The 20,055-nt window shown below is 50.9% G+C and overlaps 1 protein-coding gene across 1 annotated transcript; it reads right to left on the reverse strand.

Annotated features, from left to right (window-relative positions):
* On the reverse strand, window positions 1-19,735 carry UBQLN4 (ubiquilin 4). The gene is made up of 11 exons (XM_003892804.3): window positions 19,507-19,735; window positions 17,601-17,752; window positions 17,006-17,223; window positions 16,172-16,434; window positions 14,395-14,553; window positions 8,636-8,861; window positions 7,110-7,249; window positions 6,492-6,575; window positions 6,211-6,326; window positions 5,823-6,009; window positions 1-1,820 (listed from the first exon to the last, which is right to left on the reverse strand). Exons 1-11 carry the CDS (start codon window positions 19,612-19,614, stop codon window positions 1,668-1,670), a joined length of 1,806 nt encoding a protein of 601 aa, XP_003892853.1. The 5' UTR covers window positions 19,615-19,735; the 3' UTR covers window positions 1-1,667.
* Between the last annotated feature and the right edge of the window lie 320 nt (window positions 19,736-20,055).

A 20,055-nucleotide genomic window follows, 5' to 3' on the forward strand; every position in this document is an offset into this window, starting at 1 on the left:
TCACAACAAAGACCACGCCATTTATTTACAAAGGCCAGTGTGGGAGCTGGGGGAAGTAGGGAGGGAAAGCCACACAGACATCTTCTCTGGACTGCTTGGGACCTTTCCCACTTGGAGCAAACTCTGTTCCTCTTGCCGTCATATTCTCAGCCATGGGGTCGGTCCTCCAAGCAGCTGGGCCAAGTAGCAGAGGGAAGAGGTGATATGAGCCTCCTCTGTGCTCTGACAGAGCAATGTCCAATTCCAGATCAAAGGCATCATTGCCACCCTCTCCTCTCCTTCCTCAAAGAAAACTTTCTGGCCTGGAGGAAAATAGTTAAGAACTGAAAGGCCAGGGGCTCTGGAGGAAAAAAAACCCTCTACTATTCCCATAAGGCAGTGAGGGGTGATAAGGGTGCTAGTCACAGCTCTGACAGCTTCCAAAAGGATACCCACATTACCTCTGGGTTACTCAGCATCCAGAGCCCCAAGGGACCTAGCTCTCCTGTATTCCTGCGATGGACTGACCCTTTTACCCACTTGTCTCTGGTAGTGGGAAAGCACTCTGAACCAGAAACCAACAAAGAATCCACTTCCCACACAACTTAAAAGTGTAAGGACACATGCGGATACACACGCACTCCCGTACTACTCACACAGACCCCAACCCCCTTCATGTCTTTGGAGGGGGGCTCAAATTACTGGTGCCTGGGGACACAAGCAAGTCCTGGGTCCATGGAAATGTGTGTGTGTGCATATAAGCACGTGTGTTTGAGGACATAAAGCCAGTATGACCCCTCGTGGGGCATGGCGCTTAGCTTCATTGAGCTCCTTTCTTCAGTTCAAATTCCATTAGCATCTCTAAGTCTCTTCTGCCAGCTTGGGCCTGGATTCTTCTGCCTAAAAGAGCTAAGAGTGCTTCTGCTCCCCAATTCCAACTTCCAAGCCTTTTACTCAGGCTGTCTCCCCTATTCCCTTCCTCCGAATAATCTCATTCCCTCCTCTTTCACACCAGTTTCCAATGGGCTGGTCCAGGGTTTGTTAATTCCTGTCCAGAGGGCTGTCTCATCTCCCTCTTCAGACAGAGAGAACAAGCGTCTTCCTCCTTACCCTGGAAGTCCCAACAGTGCCCACGAAAAAGTGCTGAATGAAGTGACCAGAATAGGGGCCAAGGAGGAAAATTACCACGTGTTTCACCTGCTCCTCCTTTAGAGCAAGAAATTCTAGCATTGGTTGGGCTAGGGGTGGGGAGTAGGGAGAAAAAGAAGGAAGAGAGTTACCAAAAGTAAACATAAGACAAAACCCTAGTGGTATAGATGGAAGACTATGTTCCAGTAAACCAGACAGCTGGTTCCTCCTTCGACTATGCACAGCCACTGAAAGTTTAAAGATTGCAAAAGGTGGTGTGGGGCAAGGAGGTAGAGTCAATCAATGAAACTGTGAAAACTATTTAAGTAGCACTGCTCAAGGAGACCAGGAGAGAAGATTCTGTTAGAGATGTAGCAGTAAAACCATAATTCTCAGATAGAGCTAAGGGGTTGGAGCCCATGCCTCTAAAGTCACCCTGCTGTTTGGAGAGGATGAGGGAGAAGACGGAAGGGATGACAAGCTGCAGAGGGTAAGGGCTGACAGAAGAACCAAACGCTGACATCGAGGGAGGGGAGAGGCAGGAGGCATGGGCCGAGGGATTAGGAGAGCTGGGAGCCCAGCAGTCTCTCGATAGCTGCGTTGATGTCCCCTCCTGTGGCAATCAGGGCCTGCAGGTTGGCCTCACGATTGATGAAGCCCATGGAGTTGAGCTGCTCCAGCTGCTGCTGAAATCTCACTTCTGGAGTCTGCACCTGGAGGGAACAGGCCTTGTGAAGTGGGCACACGACGAATCTTGGGGGCCCTATTTGAATTAAGGGTTTCTAAGACCAGCAGGTCTTCTCTAGTATCCTGAGTCAATCAGGAGGGCAGGGAAGATGAGCTGTAAATGGGGGCCCAGGAGCCTAGGTCCTAAGTCCTAAATAACTGTGTAATGGCTGGGTGCGGTGGCTCACGCCTGTAATCCCAGCACTTTGGGGGGCTGAGGCGGGCGGATCACGAGGTCAGGAAATCGAGACCATCCTGGCTAACACGGTGAAACCCCATCTCTACTAAAAATACAAAAAATTCACTGGGCGTGGTGGTGGGCGCCTATAGTCCCAGCTACTCAGGAGGCCGAGGCAGGAGAATGGCATGAACCCGGGAGGCAGAGCTTGCAGTGAGGTGAGATAGCGCCACTGCACTCCAGCCTGGGCAACAAAGCAAGACTAAGTCTCAAAAATAAAATAAAATAAAATAAAATAAGATAAAATAAAATAACTGTATAATAATAAGGCAGGCGGATATCTTTTTTTTAGATTTTCAAGTTAACTGATAGGCCTAGATCAGTGTATATTCCTCATTACCTTCTGTAAACACTGGAGATGTTAACAGGCACTCCAAAAGCCAAATACTCTGTGGTCAAATAAGATGCATACTAAGCATGACCTCCAAATCCCCTCCTAATAGTCATCACACATACAGCCATATGAAAGGCTAAGAAGGGTCCCAGTTAAGAAGCTATTTAATTTTGTTTCACTGATCAATAGTTATCTATAAAGGAGAAGTATTTCCTTTTTTTATGAGACAGGGTCTTGCACCCAGGCTGGAAAATAGTGGCAGAATCATAGCTCACTGCAGCCTCTATCTGCTGGGCTCAAGTGATCCTCCTAGCTGAGCCTCCTGAGTAGCTGGGGCTACAGGTGTGTACCACCATGCCCAGCTAATTTAAAAAAAATTTTTTTTGGCTGGGCACAGTGGCTTATGCCTATAATCCTAGCACTTTGGGAGGCCAAGACTGGCAGTTTGCCTGAGGTCAGGAGTTCAAGACCAGCCTGGCCAACATGGTGAAACCTCATGTCTACCAAAAACACAAAAAATTACCCAGGTGTGGTGGTGCATGCCTGTAGTCCCAGCTACTTGAGAATCTGAGGTAGAAGAATTACTTGAACCCGGGAGGCAGAGGTTGCAGTGAGCTGAAATTGCACCATTGTACTCCAGCCTGGACGACAGAGTACGTCTTTAAAAAAAAAAAAAAAAAAAAGTGCGTGTGCGTGGTGCCTCATGCCTGTAATCACAGCACTTTGGGAGGCTCAGGCAGGTGGATCACCTGAGGTCAGGAGTTCGAGACCAGACTGGCCAACATGGCAATACCCTGAGACTAAATATACAAAAATTAGTTGGGCGTGGTGACAGGAGCCTACAGTCCCAGCTACTCAAGAGGCTGAGGCAGGAGAATCACTTGAACCCGGGAGGCGGAGGTTCACTCCAGCATGGGGGACAGAGTGAGACTCCATCTCAAAAAAATAAAAATAAAATAAAAAATAAAGAAAAAAATTTTTTTAGTAGAGAAAGGGTCTTGCTATGTTGCCCAGGCTAGTCTCAAGTGATCCTCCTGCCTTGGCCTCTCTAAATGCTAGGATCACAGGCATGAGCCACTGCACTAGGTCTTTTGTTTGTTTGTTTGTTTTTGACACGGAGTCTTGCTCTGTCGCCCAGGCTGGAGTGCAGTGGCATGATCTGCCTCCCAGGTTGAAGCGATTCTCCTGCCTCAGCCTCCCGAATAGCTGGGATTACAGGCACATGCCACCAAGCCCGGCTAATTTTTGTATTTTTAGTAGAGACGGGGTTTCATCATGTTGGCCAGGTGGGTTTTGAACTCCTGACCTCAAGTGATCCACCCGCTTTGGCCTCCCAAAGTGTTGGGATTACAGGCGTCAGCCACCATGCCCAGCCTGCACTAGGCTTTTTTTAAAAAGAAAAAAAATTTTACAGACTCGGTCTCCCTGCATTGCCCAGGCTGGTCTCGAACTCCTGGCCTCAAGCAGTCCTCCTGCCTCGGCCTCCCAAAGCATTGGGATTACAGGCATGAGTCACACTCCTGGCCTGGCTTTTTTTTTTTTTTTTGAGATGGAGTTTCGCTCTTGTTGCCCAGGCTGGAGTGCAATGGCATGATCTCGGCTCACTGCAACCTCTGCCTCCCAGGTTCAAGTGATTCTCCTGCCTCAACCTCTTGAGTAGCTGGGATGATATGCATGCGCCAAGACACCCAGCTAATTTTGTATTTTTAGTAGAGATGGGGTTTCTCCATATTGGTCAGGCTGGTCTCGAACTTCTGACCTCAGGTGATCTGCCTGCCTTGGCCTCCCAAATTGCTGGGATTACAGAAGTGAGCCACTGCCTGGCTAGCCTGGCTTTTCATTCTTGTCATTCGTCTAAATATCTCCTGTAAATGTCTGCTCAAGGGGTGTCTGGGAAGCACGAGCCTTGATTATGAACGAAAGACTCCTATAGCTAGAAAGAGTCCAGCAAGCACTGTCCACCTGGTGTTGAAAGGAACAATGTTTGATCCAGAGAAAGACAGGACTTACCTGGGGTCACAGAGCAAGTCAGTCACTAAGGCCCCCTGACTTGCAGTATAAAAACCCTTTCTGGCCAGGTGCAGTTGCTCACTCCTATAATCCCAGCACTTTGGGAGCCCGAGGCAGGCAGATCACCTAAGGTCAGGAGTTCAAGACCAGCCTGGACAACATGGTGAAACCCCATCTCTACTAACAATACAAAAAATTAGCCGGGTGTGGTAGCGCATGCCTGTAATGCTAGGAGAATCACTTGAACCCGGGAGGCAGAGGTGTCACCACTGCATTCCAGCCTGGGCAACAAGAGCAAAACTCCACATCAAAAAAAAGAAAGCCCTTTCCAGTGCTCCTTGTTGCTTCTCATCACAGTCCACAGAATCTTTTTTTGTTTTTGAGATGGAGTCTCGCTCTGTTGCCCAGGCTGGAGTGCAGTGGTGCGATCTTGGCTCACTGCAAGCTCCGCCTCCTGGGTTCACACCATTCTCCTGCCTCAGCCCCCTGAGTAGCTGGGACTACACATGCCTACCACCACATCTGGCTAATTTTTTTTTTTTTTAATTTTTCAGTGGAGATGGGGTTTCACCACATTAGCCAGAATGGTCTCGATCTCCTGACCTCATGATCTGCCTGCCTCAGCCTCCCAAAGTGCTAGGATTACAAGCGTGAGCCACTGCGCCCGGCCAGTCCACAGAATTTAACTTGGGTTGCACCTGGACTGGATACCACCTAGTCTAGCTCTCTCATGCCTTGCACAAAGCTGTATAAACATACATTTTGGTGGAATGGCTTTTCCAGATGAGTCACAGAGGTCAGAGAAAGGTTAAGAGGCTCACTCAAGGTAGGTCATCCCTGCCCCTCCTGCCAGCCCCTGGCCTTGGCTTTCCCAGGGCTTTGGTTACCTCACCTCGCAGAATCCCCCTTCCCAGAGTCTCGGAGATGGGGGCTGCTTTAATTATCAAAAGGATCCTTTGATATAAGCAGAAATGGTATAGTGCAAATTCTGGAGGTGGAATGCCCGGGTTTGAGTCTTGGCTTCATTATCTACTAGCTATGTAAGTGAGTAAACCACTTAACCTTTCTGGACCTTAGTTTTCCCCATCTTTAACACAGAAATAATAATAATATCTTTCTCATGAAGCTGTTGTGAGGAATGCGGTAAATGAGTCGTAAATGAGCTCTGAAATCTAAAGCATTTAGAACAGTAGGTAGTGCACAGTAAGTACCATTACTCTTCTCATCTCTATTTCACATCTGCACAAACTGAACTCAGGGAGGATCAGTAACCTGCCCAAGGCTAGTAAGTGGCAGAACACGACCTGACTCCCAAGCTTGCCCTACTGCCTCCATTCTATTGCTTCCCTTGAAACCTCCCAGGATCAAAGTGGTGCTCCCAGCACCTGCCCCCACTGCCTCATGTACCTGTGAGTTTCCACTTCCAGCCAAAAGCTGGATCATCTGCTGCATGAGCTGCTGCTGGGCACTGGAAGCCCCTGTTGGAGAAGATGTGGCTGGCGTGGCTGGCGAGGAAGTGGGGGCCTCGGGCGTAGACCCAGCATTGCTGCCGGCTGAGGGTGCTGGGGTCCGGGACATCCCAAAGGAGCCAAGGCTGTAGGCAAGAGAGACCAAGAGGTAGGAGATGGCATCCAAGAAAGTGATGAGAATGTTAAGATCCAGAAGGAAAAGCAGTTGGAAGAAACAGGAAAACAGACCCTCAGAGACAAAAAGGATGCTGAGAGAGTGGCAGAGAGAAGAGTTGAAGGGGAGAAGTTGCCAGAACCTTGCTGCCCTCCTACCACCCTACCCTCACCTGGGTACCAGCCCAGGGGCCTCGGTCTGCAAGGTCTGTAGTCCCTGCTGGATCTGCAGCAATGCCTGCATGGCTCGGGGATTGGTAAGGATGGAGAGTGACTCTGGGTTCTGCATCTGGTGGGAAATAAGCAGAGAAAGGCATCAAGAGGTGGCAGGAAATAGGAGACAATCTCAACTAGGAGTCCAGAGTCAAGCTCTGCCCCAACTTCATTTCCACCCATTGGGCTTCAGGGACTACCCCTTGCCCTCAACCTCCACCCATCTAGGCTCCTCACTCACCTGCTGCAGGAAGACTGGGAGCTGCAGGCGGAGCTGCTCCTGCAGTTGGGGGTTCCCCGCGAAGAGCGGCACATTCACCATCATCTGCCAGGGTGAAGGTAGCAGGGGGAAACCTGGGCCTTTTCACCCTAAGAATTTCCCCACAGTCTCAGACTCCCTCGGCACCCCCTACCACTGCAGGAAATCTGGCCAGCTTCTCCAGGGATCTCAAAGAATCCTGAAGGCCTAAGTGGGACAGTGAGAGGAAATGGAACTATGCTCTGGGCAATGAAGAGTAGGAGGAGTCAGGCTGCTCAGCCCTGGGTCTGATGATGATGACAGCTAACATTTCCAGGTACACAGAGCTTACTCTGTTACACGCCGTGTTCTAAGCACTTAACGTGTATTAACTCATTTAATCCTCACAACTATAGGAGGTAGGAACTATTCTTATTATCATCTTACAGATGAAGAAACCGGGAGGCTAAATAACTTGCTTAGCTCACATAGCTGGGAAGTAGCAGAGCTTGGGATGCAAACCCAGGCAGTCCGGCTCCACAGTGTTTTGACCGCAAGAAACTGCCCCCAGCCAAGAGAAACTCTCTCCCCAGCAACACTCTCCTCATGCTGGTTTGATACCTGAGCAGCAAAGTCGGGGTTCTGGGCAAGCGTCTGCATCATGCTGCGCATGTAGGGTGCTGAGATCACATTCTGCATCAGCTGGGGGTTCTCAGAGATCTGCTGGAGGAGGGCTTGCATTTCTGGGCTATTGAACATCCCTAGGACAAGGGGGAAAAAAAGAAAACAGGAGAGGAAGGGTCCAGATGGAAACCAAAGGCCTCACTTTAATCTACCTTACTTCAGACACCGAATGACTACAAAACTCAGAAAAGCAATGGTCCAGTGGGCACCCTAGGATTGGGGCATGAGTCCAAGTTTCTACCAAGTCCAAGGTCATCTTGCCCTGCTTTGGCCTGGCCCCTTTTCCATTTACTTGATAAGGGCAAGCCAGCTAGGAACTGGGTCTGATTTATGCCCCTCTGGACTGTTCCTGCCATAAGCTCAAATTATGTCCGATTTGGAAAGAAATGATTAAATATCATCTAGATCAAACTTGTCTTAGCAGCAGAGACCCTTTCCTCACACCAAATCTCACTCAGAAACCAAGTTTGTTAATAGTCTGGCTGGAGCTGGGGCAGGAGGGCTGCAGCCTCTCCCATTGGGTCCTTCCTTATCCTGGAGATGAAGACCCTTCCAGGATGCAGGAGCACAATTTTAGAATCATGGATGAAGGCCAGGCGCGGTGGCTCACGCCTGTAATCCCAGCACTTTGGGAGGCCGAGGCGGGCTGGTCACAAGGTCAGGAGACCGAGACCATCCTGGCTAACATGGTGAAACCCTGTCTCTACTAAAAACACAAAAAATTAGCCGGGCGTAGTGGCACATGCCTGTAGTCCCCAGCTGCTTGGGAGGGTGAGGCAGGAGCAACACTTGAACCTGGGAGGCAGAGCTTGCAGTGAGCTGAGAAAGCACCACTGCATTCCAGCCTGGGTGACAGAGCGAGACTCCATCTCAAAAAAAAAAAGTAATAATAATAATAAAATAATGGATCAAGTTCCAGTCCTTGTTTTACAAATAAGGAAACTAAAACACACAGAGGGAAGGAACTTTCCCAGTCAAGAGATCCCCCAGAGTGCAGAGAAATTAGGTCATCTGCTGAAGACATCCCCCAGGCCATGTGTACAGTCATAGTCCAGATAAACGGAGCATCCTCTAGGGTTGTGCAGTGCATAACCTGTTCTTCTGTACATGGCAAGCCCTGCACATCCCTTTCCCTCAGCCTCACATCTGCCTCTCCTCTCCAGCCCCCTCTCCCCACAGCAGTCTGACCCTTTACACTGGATAATACCAGAGGTGCTCATGGAGCTTAGGAAGTGGGGCCTGGTTTACTCATGAGCCATTACTTAGGTCACTCCCAGGGATATCAGGACATGGCCAGAACCAGCCCTCACCCGGCCACTGTCCCAGACGGCAGAGCCCCCTCTGTGGCCTTGATAGTCTCACCTCTGTCTTCAAAATCCTGGAGCAGTATGAAACCCATTCAGTCCTGGGGCAGAGGGGCTGCCCTGGTGACCCCACTAAGCTCCTTCCATCCTAGGACATACCTGACCCCAGGCTAGCCGCATTGATCCCAAAGGGGTTCGAGACTGTCGGGTGCACCTGGCTGGTCCCCGATCCTCCGGTGCCCTCCCCACCGGACCCGGGGGCCTGGGAGGTGGGGGGCGAGGGGCTCCAGGGGTTAGGGAGGGGCTCTCGATTCTCAGTCCGCAGAGGCTGGGAGGATGAGCTGTCGGAGTTCCCGGCCAGGGAAGAGAAGGGATTGTTGCCAAACTGGGAGGAGGGAAAGGTTTTGGGTTAAGGACTGAAACAAATCAGGGACAAGGGCTAGGCCCATTCTCTCCTCTTACTTAATAGCCTCCCCTTCCCCAGAAAACGAGAGAGATCCAAGACCTTGGAATTCCTCAGTTCAGTTCTTTGCCCCACAATGGATAGCTCCTTCCTTGCTCCACAGGGTGGGAGCTAGCTGATGCTAGTGACTGCATAACTGAACCTCTCAGATAATTGAAAATTTCCAATTCCCCATTGTGGCTTTCAATATTTGGTCTCTAAACATCTCCTATGCAACCCACTGCACTTTACACATACTTTTCCCATTATGTAGCCAAATATTTGTGTTCCTGTACCTCAAGGGGCAGAGACAATGTCAGATTTGCTTGTGCACCCCCAGCCCCGACACAAGTAGGTGCTCAATAAGTAACTACTGGCTTAATGGGAGTGGGCTGTCAAATCTGGCTCTCTACTTGAACCCCGACCTTCCCTTTCCCCAGCCTCCTTGGACTAATCCTAACTCCCCAGAACCTTTCCCTCACTCCCCAGGTCCCCTACCTGGCATTCTCTGTCCACCCAGGCACACCACAGTGGTGGCCCCTAGCGGAACACACATCTGGCAAGATACGCCCTCTCTAGATTTTCCCCTCCTGCTCCAAAACCTACCTCTACACACTGGCTGCTTCAGCCGAACAAGCGTCAGTTTACTTCTGATCCACCTCACCCTACCAGGTTCCTCACTGTGCTCCCCAGGATATCTCAGGTCCATACCCCATGGGAAGGTATGCTGCCTAAAGGCAACACTGGAACCGCCTCCCCTCCAGCACCTAGCACAGAGCTCTGACTGAGGGAGTCCCAGACTCAGTTTTCCCTAGTCAGCCTTTCTCATGGTCTAAATGCTCAGTAGCTCCCTCTCCTGAGTTCCCAGGTGGTCCTACCTCAGCTCCTCTCCACCACAGGGTTTCATATTGAGCTGCTTTTCCTGTTTATTCAAAGTGGGTCATGGGGACTGGGGCTGACCAAGGATTCTCCTACTCTTGAGCTGTTTCCCTCACCTCACCGGATGCCTGTTCAGATAACAGAGCTCACAGGCCAGGGTTCATACACCATGGTTTCAGCCTCTGTCCCTGTTTCAGATTTCCTGTTCTCATACTTGCCTAGCACCTCACCCCACCCCACCTTGTTCTGGGCTCTGCTTTATTCTTCCTGGTACACTCTAAGGACGAAATCTCTTTTCCTGAACTACCCACAGTGGTAACAACCGTCATTTATTGAGCACCTACTATGTGCCTGACACATTTATTCTAATGCCTATAAAACTCCTCTAAAACAACGGTTCTCAAAGTGTGGTCCTGGGACCCCTGCAAGCGTTAAAACTGTTTTCATAATTCTAAGACATGAATTTGCCTTTTTCACTCTTATTCTCTCATGAGGATACAGTGGAGTTTTCCAAAGTCTACAAGACATGTGACATTGCAAACTGAATGCAGATCTGAGAACCAGCTGTCTTGTAGTAAGCCAGATATCAAAGAGAACTGTAAAAATGTAAAACAAGGCCACACTTTCCTCTAAAGTTTTGTTTTGGAAAATAAAGTTATTTTTCAAAATAATGGTATTTATGTTAACTTGTAATAAATTTTTTTTTTTTTCTGGAGACTGAGTCTTGCTCTGTTGCCCAGGATGGAGTGCAATGGCACAATCTCGGCTCACTGTAACCTCTGCCTCCAGGGTTCAAGCGATTCTCCTGCCTCAGCCTCCTGAGAAGCTGGGACAACGGGCACCCACCACCACGCCTGGCTAAGTTTTGTATTTTTAGTAGAGATGGGGTTTTGCCATGTTGGCCAGCCTGGTCTCAAACTTTTGACCTCAGGTGATGCACCTGCCTCAGCCTCCCAAAATGCTGGGATTACAGGCATGAGCCACTGTGCCCCACCAACTTGTAATAAATTGTCATTTTTAAATGAATTAAATATTTTTAAAGTTTCTCAGTTTTAGGCCAGGCACGGTGGCTCACGCCTGTAATCCCAGCACTTTGGGAGGCTGAGGTGGGTGGATCACCTGAGGTCAGGAGTTCAAGACCATCCTGGCTAACATGGTGAAACCCCATCTCTACTAATAATACAAAACAAATTAGCTGGGCATGGTGGTGGGTGCCTGTAGTCCCAGCTACTCGGGAGGCTGAGGCAGGAGAATCACTTGAACCCAGGAGGCGGAGGTTGCAATGAGCAGAGATCACGCCATTGCACTCTAGCCTGGGCAACAAGTGAAACTTCGTCTCAAAAAAGCAAAACAGGCTGGGCGTGGTGGCTCAAGCCTGTAATCCCAGCACTTTGGGAGGCTGAGACGGGTGGATCACAAGGTCAGGAGATCGAGACCATCCTGGCTAACACGGTGAAACCCCGTCTCTACTAAAAAAATACCAAAAAATGAGCCGGGCGAGGTGGCGGGCGCCTGTAGTCCCAGCTACTCGGGAGGCTGGGGCAGGAGAATGGCGGGAACCCGGGAGGCAGAGCTTGCAGTGAGCCGAGATTACGCCACTGCACTCCAGCCCGGGCGACAGAGCGAGACTCCGTCTCAAAAACAAAACAAAACAAAACAAAACAAAACAAAAACAAAAAACATTTTTAAAGGTTGTATTAAAAAAAAAAAAAAAACAAGGCGGCCAAGTGCGGTGGCTCACACCTGTAATCCAGCACTTTGGGGGCCGAGGCAGGTGGATCACAAGGTCAGGAGTTGGAGGCCAGCCTGGCCAATATGGTGAAACCCCATCTCTACTAAAAAATACAAAACTTATGCCGGGCGCGGTGGCTCATGTCTGTAATCCCAGCATTTGGGGAGGCTGAGGCAGGCAGATCACGAGGTCAGGAGATCGAAATTTTCCTGGCTAACACAGTGAAACCCCGTCTCTACTAAAAATACAAAAAATTAGCCGAGCATGGTGGCGGGCGCCTGTAGTCCCAGCTACTTGGGAGGCTGAGGCAGGAGAATGCCGTGAACCCAAGAGACGGAGTTTGCAGTGAGCGGAGATCGCGCCACTGCACTCCAGTCTGGGCAACAGAGCAAGACTCTGTCTCAAAAAAACAAAACAAAACAAACAAACAAACAAAAAACTTTGCCTGGCGTGGTGGTGCACGCCTGCAGTCCTGGCTACTCAGGAGGCTGAGGCAGGAGAATCCCTTGAACCCAGGAGGTGGAGCTTGCAGTGAGCTGAGATTGCACCACTGCACTCCAGCCTGGCAGCCTGGGCGAAAGAGTGAGATTCTGTCTCAAAAAAAAAAAAAAAAACAAGTCAAAATAATAAGACCAGTGCCGGGCGCGGTGGCTCACGCCTGTAATCCCAGCACTTTGGGAGGCCGAGGTGGGCGGATCACAAGGTCAGGAGATCGAGACCACGGTGAAACCCCGTCTCTACTAAAAATACAAAAAATGAGCCGGGCGAGGTGGCGGGCGCCCGTAGTCTCAGCTACTCGGGAGGCTGAGGCAGGAGAATGGCGTGAACCCAGGAGGCGGAGCTTGCAGTGAGCCAAGATCGCACCACTGCACTCCAGCTTGGGCGAGAGAGCGAGACTCCGTCTCAAAAAAAAAAAAAAAGATAATAATAATAATAATAATAGCCGGGCGCGGTGGCTCAAGCCTGTAATCCCAGCACTTTGGGAGGCCGAGGCGGGTGGATCACGAGGTCAGGAGATCGAGACCATCCTGGCTAACATGGTGAAACCCCGTCTCTACTAAAAATACAAAAAACTAGCCGGGCGTGGTGGCGGGCGCCTGTAGTCCCAGCTACTCGGAGGCTGAGGCGGGAGAATGGCGTGAACCCGGGAGGTGGAGCTTGCAGTGAGCCGAGATCACGCCACTGCACTCCAGCCTGGGCGACAGAGCGAGACTCCGTCTCAAAAAAAAAAAAAAAAATAATAATAATAATAATAATAAGACCAGCAAGGTACCACCTCATATTTAAAAATATGACAATATATAGATGTTTATAGACATATACGTAGGTAATGAAAGAATCACAATGATAAACCCCAATTTCAACTTCAGCGTAGTAGTTACCTCTGGAGAGAAAAAGAATAGGAGAGGGGTTTGTAAAGGCTACAACTCTACCTATGTCTTATTTGCAAATATTAAATATGTCTAGGAAAATAAACAAAATACTAACATTAGCTACCACTGAGGTAGAAAAGAGCTGGCTGGGAGATGGAAACAGAGGGATCCCTTCTGTAAACCTTTTTTTGGCCTATATACTTTTCCATACTTTTTAAGAATACTGTTTTGTTTACTTTGTGTAACTTTTGAATTTTCTTTTTGAGACGGAGTCTCGCTCTGTCGCCCAGACTGGAGTGCAGTGGCACGATCTTGGCTCACTGCAACCTCTGCCTCCCGGGTTCAAGCAATTCTCCTGCCTCAGCCTCTCAAGTAGCTGAGACTACAAGCGCGTACCATCATGCCCAGCTAATTTTTTGTATTTTTAGTAGAGACGGGGTTTCACTGTGTTAGCCAGGATGGTCTTGATCTCCTGACTACGTGATCCACCGTTGGCCTCCCAAAGTGTTGGGATTACAGGCGTGAGCCACCGCACCCGGCCAACTTTTGAATTTTCAAACATACAAACATAGAATGTGTTTCATGTAAAATTAAATTTTTAAAAAGAACCATGGCCAGGCGCAGTGGCTCACGCCTGTAATCTCAGCACTTTGGGAGGCCGAGGTGGGCGGATCACGAGGTCAGGGGATCGAGACCATCCTGGCTAACACGGGGAAACCCCATCTCTACTAAAAACACAAAAAGTTAGCTGGGCGTGGTGGCATGTACCTGTAGTCCTAGTTACCAGGGAGGCTGAGGCAGAATTGCTTGAACCCAGGAAGCAGAGGTTACAGTGAGCTGAGATTGTACCACTGCATTCCAGCCTGGGCAACAGAGCAAGACTCCGTCTCAAAAAAAAAAAAAAAAAAAAAAAACCCAAAGGGCCCTGAAATTATATATGGCAACATGTTAGGGCAACATTGATTGTTAAAAAAGAATGCTATATTTTTATCTATTTTTGTGTATGTACTTGAATAGGATTCATAAAGCATTTTTAAAAATGTATAATCCTGGGACCCAACCCTAGAAATGGATTCAATAAGCAGCTCAAAGGTGGGGACCAGGATTCTCATTATCAACAAGCTCCCCAGGTGATTCTGATGCAGGTGATCCATGGACCATACTTGAGACATGTTGTATCAGGGCTGGCGTCTGACTTCAGGCCTGCCACCTGGCCTTTGAGCCCCTGGTACAAGAAGTTTGTCAGAAGGATGTCAAGTTCCTTGGATGGATGCTATGCCTCACCCACTTCCACAAGGACCTCTGCTTATCTTTTGTCCATGCCAAATTGGACCATCCCCGGATATGCACTGTTGAGAACTGCCTTCAAGCCAAGGCCCACCCCTCAGGGAACTGGGGAAAGAAAGAAGAGCAGACCCAGGTTTGCCTGGGGTAGGGGTAGGGAATATTGAGCCCAGACAGCCCGACCCACTACCCTGGCCCTTGATCCCACCTGTTCCCGGGCAGCACTGAACATGGGCTCCTGGATGTCCGTGTACATGCGGCGGAGGGCATTATACCCTCCAGGGATGCTCTCAAGGTTGCTCAGGGCCCGATCCTGGTTCCGCATCATTTCTTGCATCATGGCTGGATTCCGAGCAAGCTCCATTGTCTGATCAAGGGAGAGAGACAAGATGGGCCCCGGAACCAGGGGAGCACCAACCTAGGAAAAGGGTGGGCCTTGAGGAAGTGGGTCTGTGTCAGGATCAGGACCAGGGCCCAGGAACTGCTCCACAGTGACAGAAAGTAGAATAAACTGGACTTCCTTCCTCTACTGTAATCTTGGCTCCAGGCCTGCCTCCCTGTGGGTATTTTGGTTGGCTTTTTCTAGCGGAGGACAATGATCCCAGCTGAAGTGAGGGCAGCAGCTCCCCTCCCTTAGGCTCAGAGTGTCCAAAGAAGTGTCAGGATGCACAAGGAAACTGAGTCAGAAGGGACACAGAAAGAAAGGGAAGGAAGCAGAAGAGAAAATTAACATCTACTGAGCACCTACTGTATATGGGCACAGGACCAAGTAGTTTACAGAATTCAAGTCATATAATCTCCACAATAACCATCTCAGGTGGTTATTTCTGTCCCTATTTTGCAGATGAGCAAACAGGCTCAGAGATGTTAACTGACTTGCTGCCCTGGGACACACAGTCACTGAGTGGTGAAGACAGTGTTCAAAGCCAGGTTGGTCGGTCTGTCCAAGACCATACTGTGATTCCTGGTAAATGACTGCAAGTTGGGGAAGGAAAGGATTCAGGCTGGAAAAAGGTACTGACACCCTCTAATTCCCACCTCCAAGTCTTTGGCCTGCCTGAACCTTGAGAAACACTGAGGATGGGGGCTTTCTTCTATGGAGTCAATGGCACAATCTCAATAAGGGGTGGCTATGTCAACCCCAGGGGAGTTCATCACAGAAAAATGAGTGTAACTACTTGTTCGCATTCAACTTGGAATACATTTCCTCTCCTTCCCAAATCTGCTCCACACTTGCCTTTTCTAAGACACCTTTATAACTGATATGCCCAGCTTCCTAGAACTCTGATCTCTTGTCCTGTAATTCATTCATTCAATAAAAATTTACTGCGTGACTACTATGCACCAGGCACTGTTCTAGACAGTGAACAAAACACTCACAAGTCCTTGACCTTACATAAGTTATCTTCTGGTGAGTCCAACACTGGTGTCCACAGCCCTGCTGGGAAGATCGTCTACTCTGATCCTCTGGTAGAGTGGACCATGAGCTGGAACTCCCAAAGAGCAACATCACAACAGTCTCCCTTCCCAACTAGGCCCTGCCCAGCCACAGTGCTCCCCAAACAACCTACTATCTTTCACTCCCAGGCCTTTATATTTGCTATCCCTTGGCCCTGAATGCTCTTCTCTTTTTTCCCCCGGTTTGTCTTCCTCCTTTGGGCCTCAGCTTGGTGACATCTCTTAAGGCCTCCTCTAAGCCTCAGGGTAGGGTCAGGAGCTCTTCTCTATGCCCCTAGAGGATTCCGTGATTATCCTTATGATAGCACTGACCACATTGTATTCTAATTGCTGGTTTACTTGTCCCACTTCCCTTTGACACCTGGAATTCCTGAAGAGCTACGCCTGTCTTTTCATCCCTGTACCTCCAGTGTTCAAAACTGCTGAATACATGAATGAACAAATCAATAAAGGACAAAGTAGGAAAGGCTGGGCAGGGCATGGCTGGGCACCAGCGTCCTCCAGCTCTCTAGCCCTCTCATACTGACCTGCCTCATGAGTTCAGGGTTGTTGAGCATGTGGCTGATCTCAGGGTTCCGCTCCATCAGCTGCTGCATCTGGGGGTTGGCCATGATCATGTGACGCATCAGGTCAGGGTTAGACATCATATCCTGGACCAGGGGGTTCTCCATGATCTGCGACAGCATCTCAGGATTGGACATCAGCTGCCTCTGCATCTGCTGCTGCAGCTCCATGAAGTTGGCAGAGCCCAGGCCCAGGCTGCCCAGCCCCAGGATGCCCCCAAAGCCAGCTGTGGGAGGGGGGCAGGGTCACAGTCTGCCACAAGATCCCTGTCCTCACTTAGCCAGAGCCACTGAATTTGGATCTCCAGGACAGGCCCCAAATGCTTCTCACATGTTCCTCTTCCAATCATTCCCACAGCCCAGCCCTGATCCACTGCTGGCAAAAAAATGTGAGCCTACTAGACTGAGGCCTCTCTGAAGGCTGAGGCTGCACCAAACATAGAACTGAGCAGAGAGAAGGCAACCAGCAATGGTCTGTTGAATGAGTGGCCCATCTGGCTACTGCTGGACCTAACTTTTCCCCAGACTCACAGTCTTCCATTCTCTACCTAGGGTTCCCCATATCCCCAACTCCATTTCTCCCCTCACTCCTAACCCTTAGCCATGATCCCCACCTCTGAGAACTCCTCAGACTAGTTTCTTCCCCAACTTGAATCAAGTATCAATGTCTGGAACTCTATGTCATGAGGTCCCCTATCCCACCAGACCAGGATCAGGAACTCCTGTTTCTTCCTCCTCTTGGCTTTCCCCAACTCTCCAACCCCAAACAAGAGTGTGCTCTCCTCTCTGAGGGCTTACAGAGTATGGACGCAGTAGCACTGGGGGGTCCCTCCCCAGCCCCTGGAGAGGGCCCCCCACCACTGCTCCTCCGGCTTCCACTGCCAGCATCTGAAGAGGCACTGCCAGAGGTGGAGGGCTGGGCAGGGGTGGCGGGTGAAGCAGGTGTGGTGGAGGGTGCTGAGGCAGGGTCAGGTGTGGAGGGGGAAGAAGCAGTGGCAGCAGCTGGATCTTGAGCCCTGAGGACAGAGAAAGGAGAATCCTGTTGGAGTGAGCACTAGAAGAGGGAAGGTACCTCGACAATCTCTGTGCTTGCCGTGGGACTACTATTTTAACTCAAGTCCCCTCCTAGCAGCCCTGAGGCTGGAGTGGGGTGATGGCTGGAGGGCAGTCAGTAAACCAGCAGAGGGAAAAAGGAGCTAGTATTATCTGTCTTCAGGGCATTCTGGGAGTGGTAAATCAGGTTCCCTTCCCCTAGAGAGGAGATCATATTCATCCAGGAGCTACCTGCCTGGGCCTCAGCTTAGGCCCTCTGGGTATGGTCTAGCAATGAGTGAGAAAGTATTAGATGGGGAGGCCCAATCAGAAGCTGGATCTGCTCTGCTCCTGAACTTACTTCTGAGGGGTCTTGATGACCAGATGGACAGTGAGCCCGTCCTTGATTCCGTGCTGGTTCAGTGTGTCCCCATCCTTGAGGATCTTGCCTGCGAAGATCAGGACCAGCTGATCCTGCTGAGCCTTAAACCTCCGGGAGATTTCCTCTTTGAACTGTGATCAAGAGGCAGAGGTCACTGTGGAGGCTGCCTGGACTCCCCCTACCAGGGACCCTGACTCTTCTTTAACAGCTTCTGCACTCTCTTGCTCTCATCTCTAGTCATGGGAAGTCCTTTCTGTAGTCTCGATGCCATTCCTCCAGCTGCAATAAGCATCTCCTTTCTTAACAAAGGAGATGAACCAGTGAGAGGCTCTTCTCTCAGCTCCATCCCAGAGTCTCCCACCTGAGAAAGCTCTTGCTGCCATCTGCCTCCCAGCTTCAGTCCCTCGAACTAGTTCTCTGTGAGGCAGGGCAGCCTCCCCCAACCCCAACTCCTTCAACAGCCTTGGACTTTCAGCCTTCTGAGACCCAATTTTCTCTCCTCTCTATTCCCAGCATTCTCATAACAACTACAACAAATAGATGTCAGTTATTGAGCACTATCTATTCACGAGTTAAAGATATAGTATAGTAATTATCATCTTCATTTTATTTTATTATTACTTTTATCTTGAGATGGAGTCTGGCTCTGTAGCCCAGGCTGGAATGCAGTGGCGCAATCTCGGCTCACTGCAACCTCTGTCTCCTGGGTTCAAGTGATTCTCCTGCTTCAGCCTCCCGAGTGTCTGGGACTACAGGCACACACCACCATGCCTGGCTAATTGTATTTCTAGTAGGGATGGGGTTTCACCATGTTGGTCAGGCTGGTCTTGAACTCCTGACCTCAGGGGATCCACCCAACTACAACTCTTCAAAGTGCTGGGATTACAGGCGTGAGCCACCACGCCCAGCCTTATCTCCATTTTAAAGATGAGAAAACTGAGGATCAGTGAGGTAAGGTAACTTGCCACAGGCAGACCAGAACTCAGGTCTTGACTCCGAAGTCCAGGCTCTTAACTAAACATACAGTCTCTCAATGATAGCCATTTTCAAATTCAGCTTTGCAGGGAACAGTACAGTATTTAAATTCTGAAATTTAGTAATTCTATGTGGTTAGGGAGGGAGCAAGGATGGAGTTAGACTTCCCAAATTCTACCAGCCCCTCCAAAACACAACACAAAACAAAACACAACACACACTTTAAGTAGAAACAGTGCACTTGTTAAGCAGAGGCAGCTTCCAGATCCCTCTCTTCCAACCAGATGGCCTATCTTAAGCCCCGCCTATGTGAAATTATGGAGCGGCCACAGTGGGTGGCAAGCACAGGCAACAGTCCCTCATTCAACAAGATTTTATTGAGCACCTACTGCACACCGTGTAAATCTCAGAAGAGCTGAGAACCAAATGTAACCACGTCGATTTCAAAGAGTGGGAAGGATCTGGGCACAGGGAAATCCTCCCCCGACAGCCCCGTCGCTCAGAGAACACTGGGCGTTCTCTGAGGTACAGAGTAGGCGCCGGCGCTCTCCGCCTGCCCCCGGCCCGTTCTCTCGGTTAGCACCTTCCCTGGGCCCCCACTCCGGCACACTCCCCTCAAACCCAGGGTCCTTCCCCCTTCCTGGTGCAAGGTGTCCCCTCCTCACTCTCCACCACGCCCCCAGCCCAGGCCACAAGGCAAAACCCGCCCCCCAACACGCGCCACGCTCCCCAAGATCTCCCCTCGCAGGGCGCCCCCTACCCGACTCTCCTTCCCTTCAGCTCCTCGGAGTCCCAGCTGGCCCCCGCTCTCCTCTCCGGGGCCCTCCAGGACGCCAGACCGTCAGGGAGGCCCCCATCTCTTCGCAGACCCCTCCTCCGCGCTCCCCCCGCCTCCCGCCTGCTGTACTACCTCCTTGACCGAGGCTCGATCGCAGATCACAATTTCCTCCTTGTCCTTAGGGGTCTTGACGGTGACCCGAATAGGGGGCCTCGTCTCGGCCCCGCTCGGCTCCGCCATGCCGCCGCCGCCACCCGGCCGCCCGCCAGCCCGCCCGGCTCCTCCTCCTCCCCGCCCGCCCGGCCGGCCCGGCTCGGCTCCTGCGCCTCCAACACTCCCCTCTCTCCACCTCTCCCCTCCCCTCCCCTCCCCTCCCCTCTCCTCCCCTCCCCTCCCCTCCCTGAGGCTTCACCGCCCCCTCCAGACCAGCCGCAGCCACAGCGCCCCGGGCGGACCGGGGGGGCCACTGCAGCGGGGTCCGCCCAGGGCCAAGCCCCAGGTCCGGAATCCGGCCAGGGTCTCGCCAAGCGGGGGCTCCTGGGGAGGCTCTGGGCGGGGGAAGGGACGTGCCCTTCACTGCGGGGGCGAGGGCGAACTCCCCCGGGAGACCGCGGCCCAACGCTGCCCGCCCGAGCCGTGCCGCCGTCCCCTCCGGCCCAAAGCCTCCCCGCCCCCTCCGCA

Source organism: Papio anubis, chromosome 1, assembly GCF_008728515.1.
Source record: "Papio anubis isolate 15944 chromosome 1, Panubis1.0, whole genome shotgun sequence".
Lineage (NCBI taxonomy): Eukaryota > Metazoa > Chordata > Mammalia > Primates > Cercopithecidae > Papio > Papio anubis.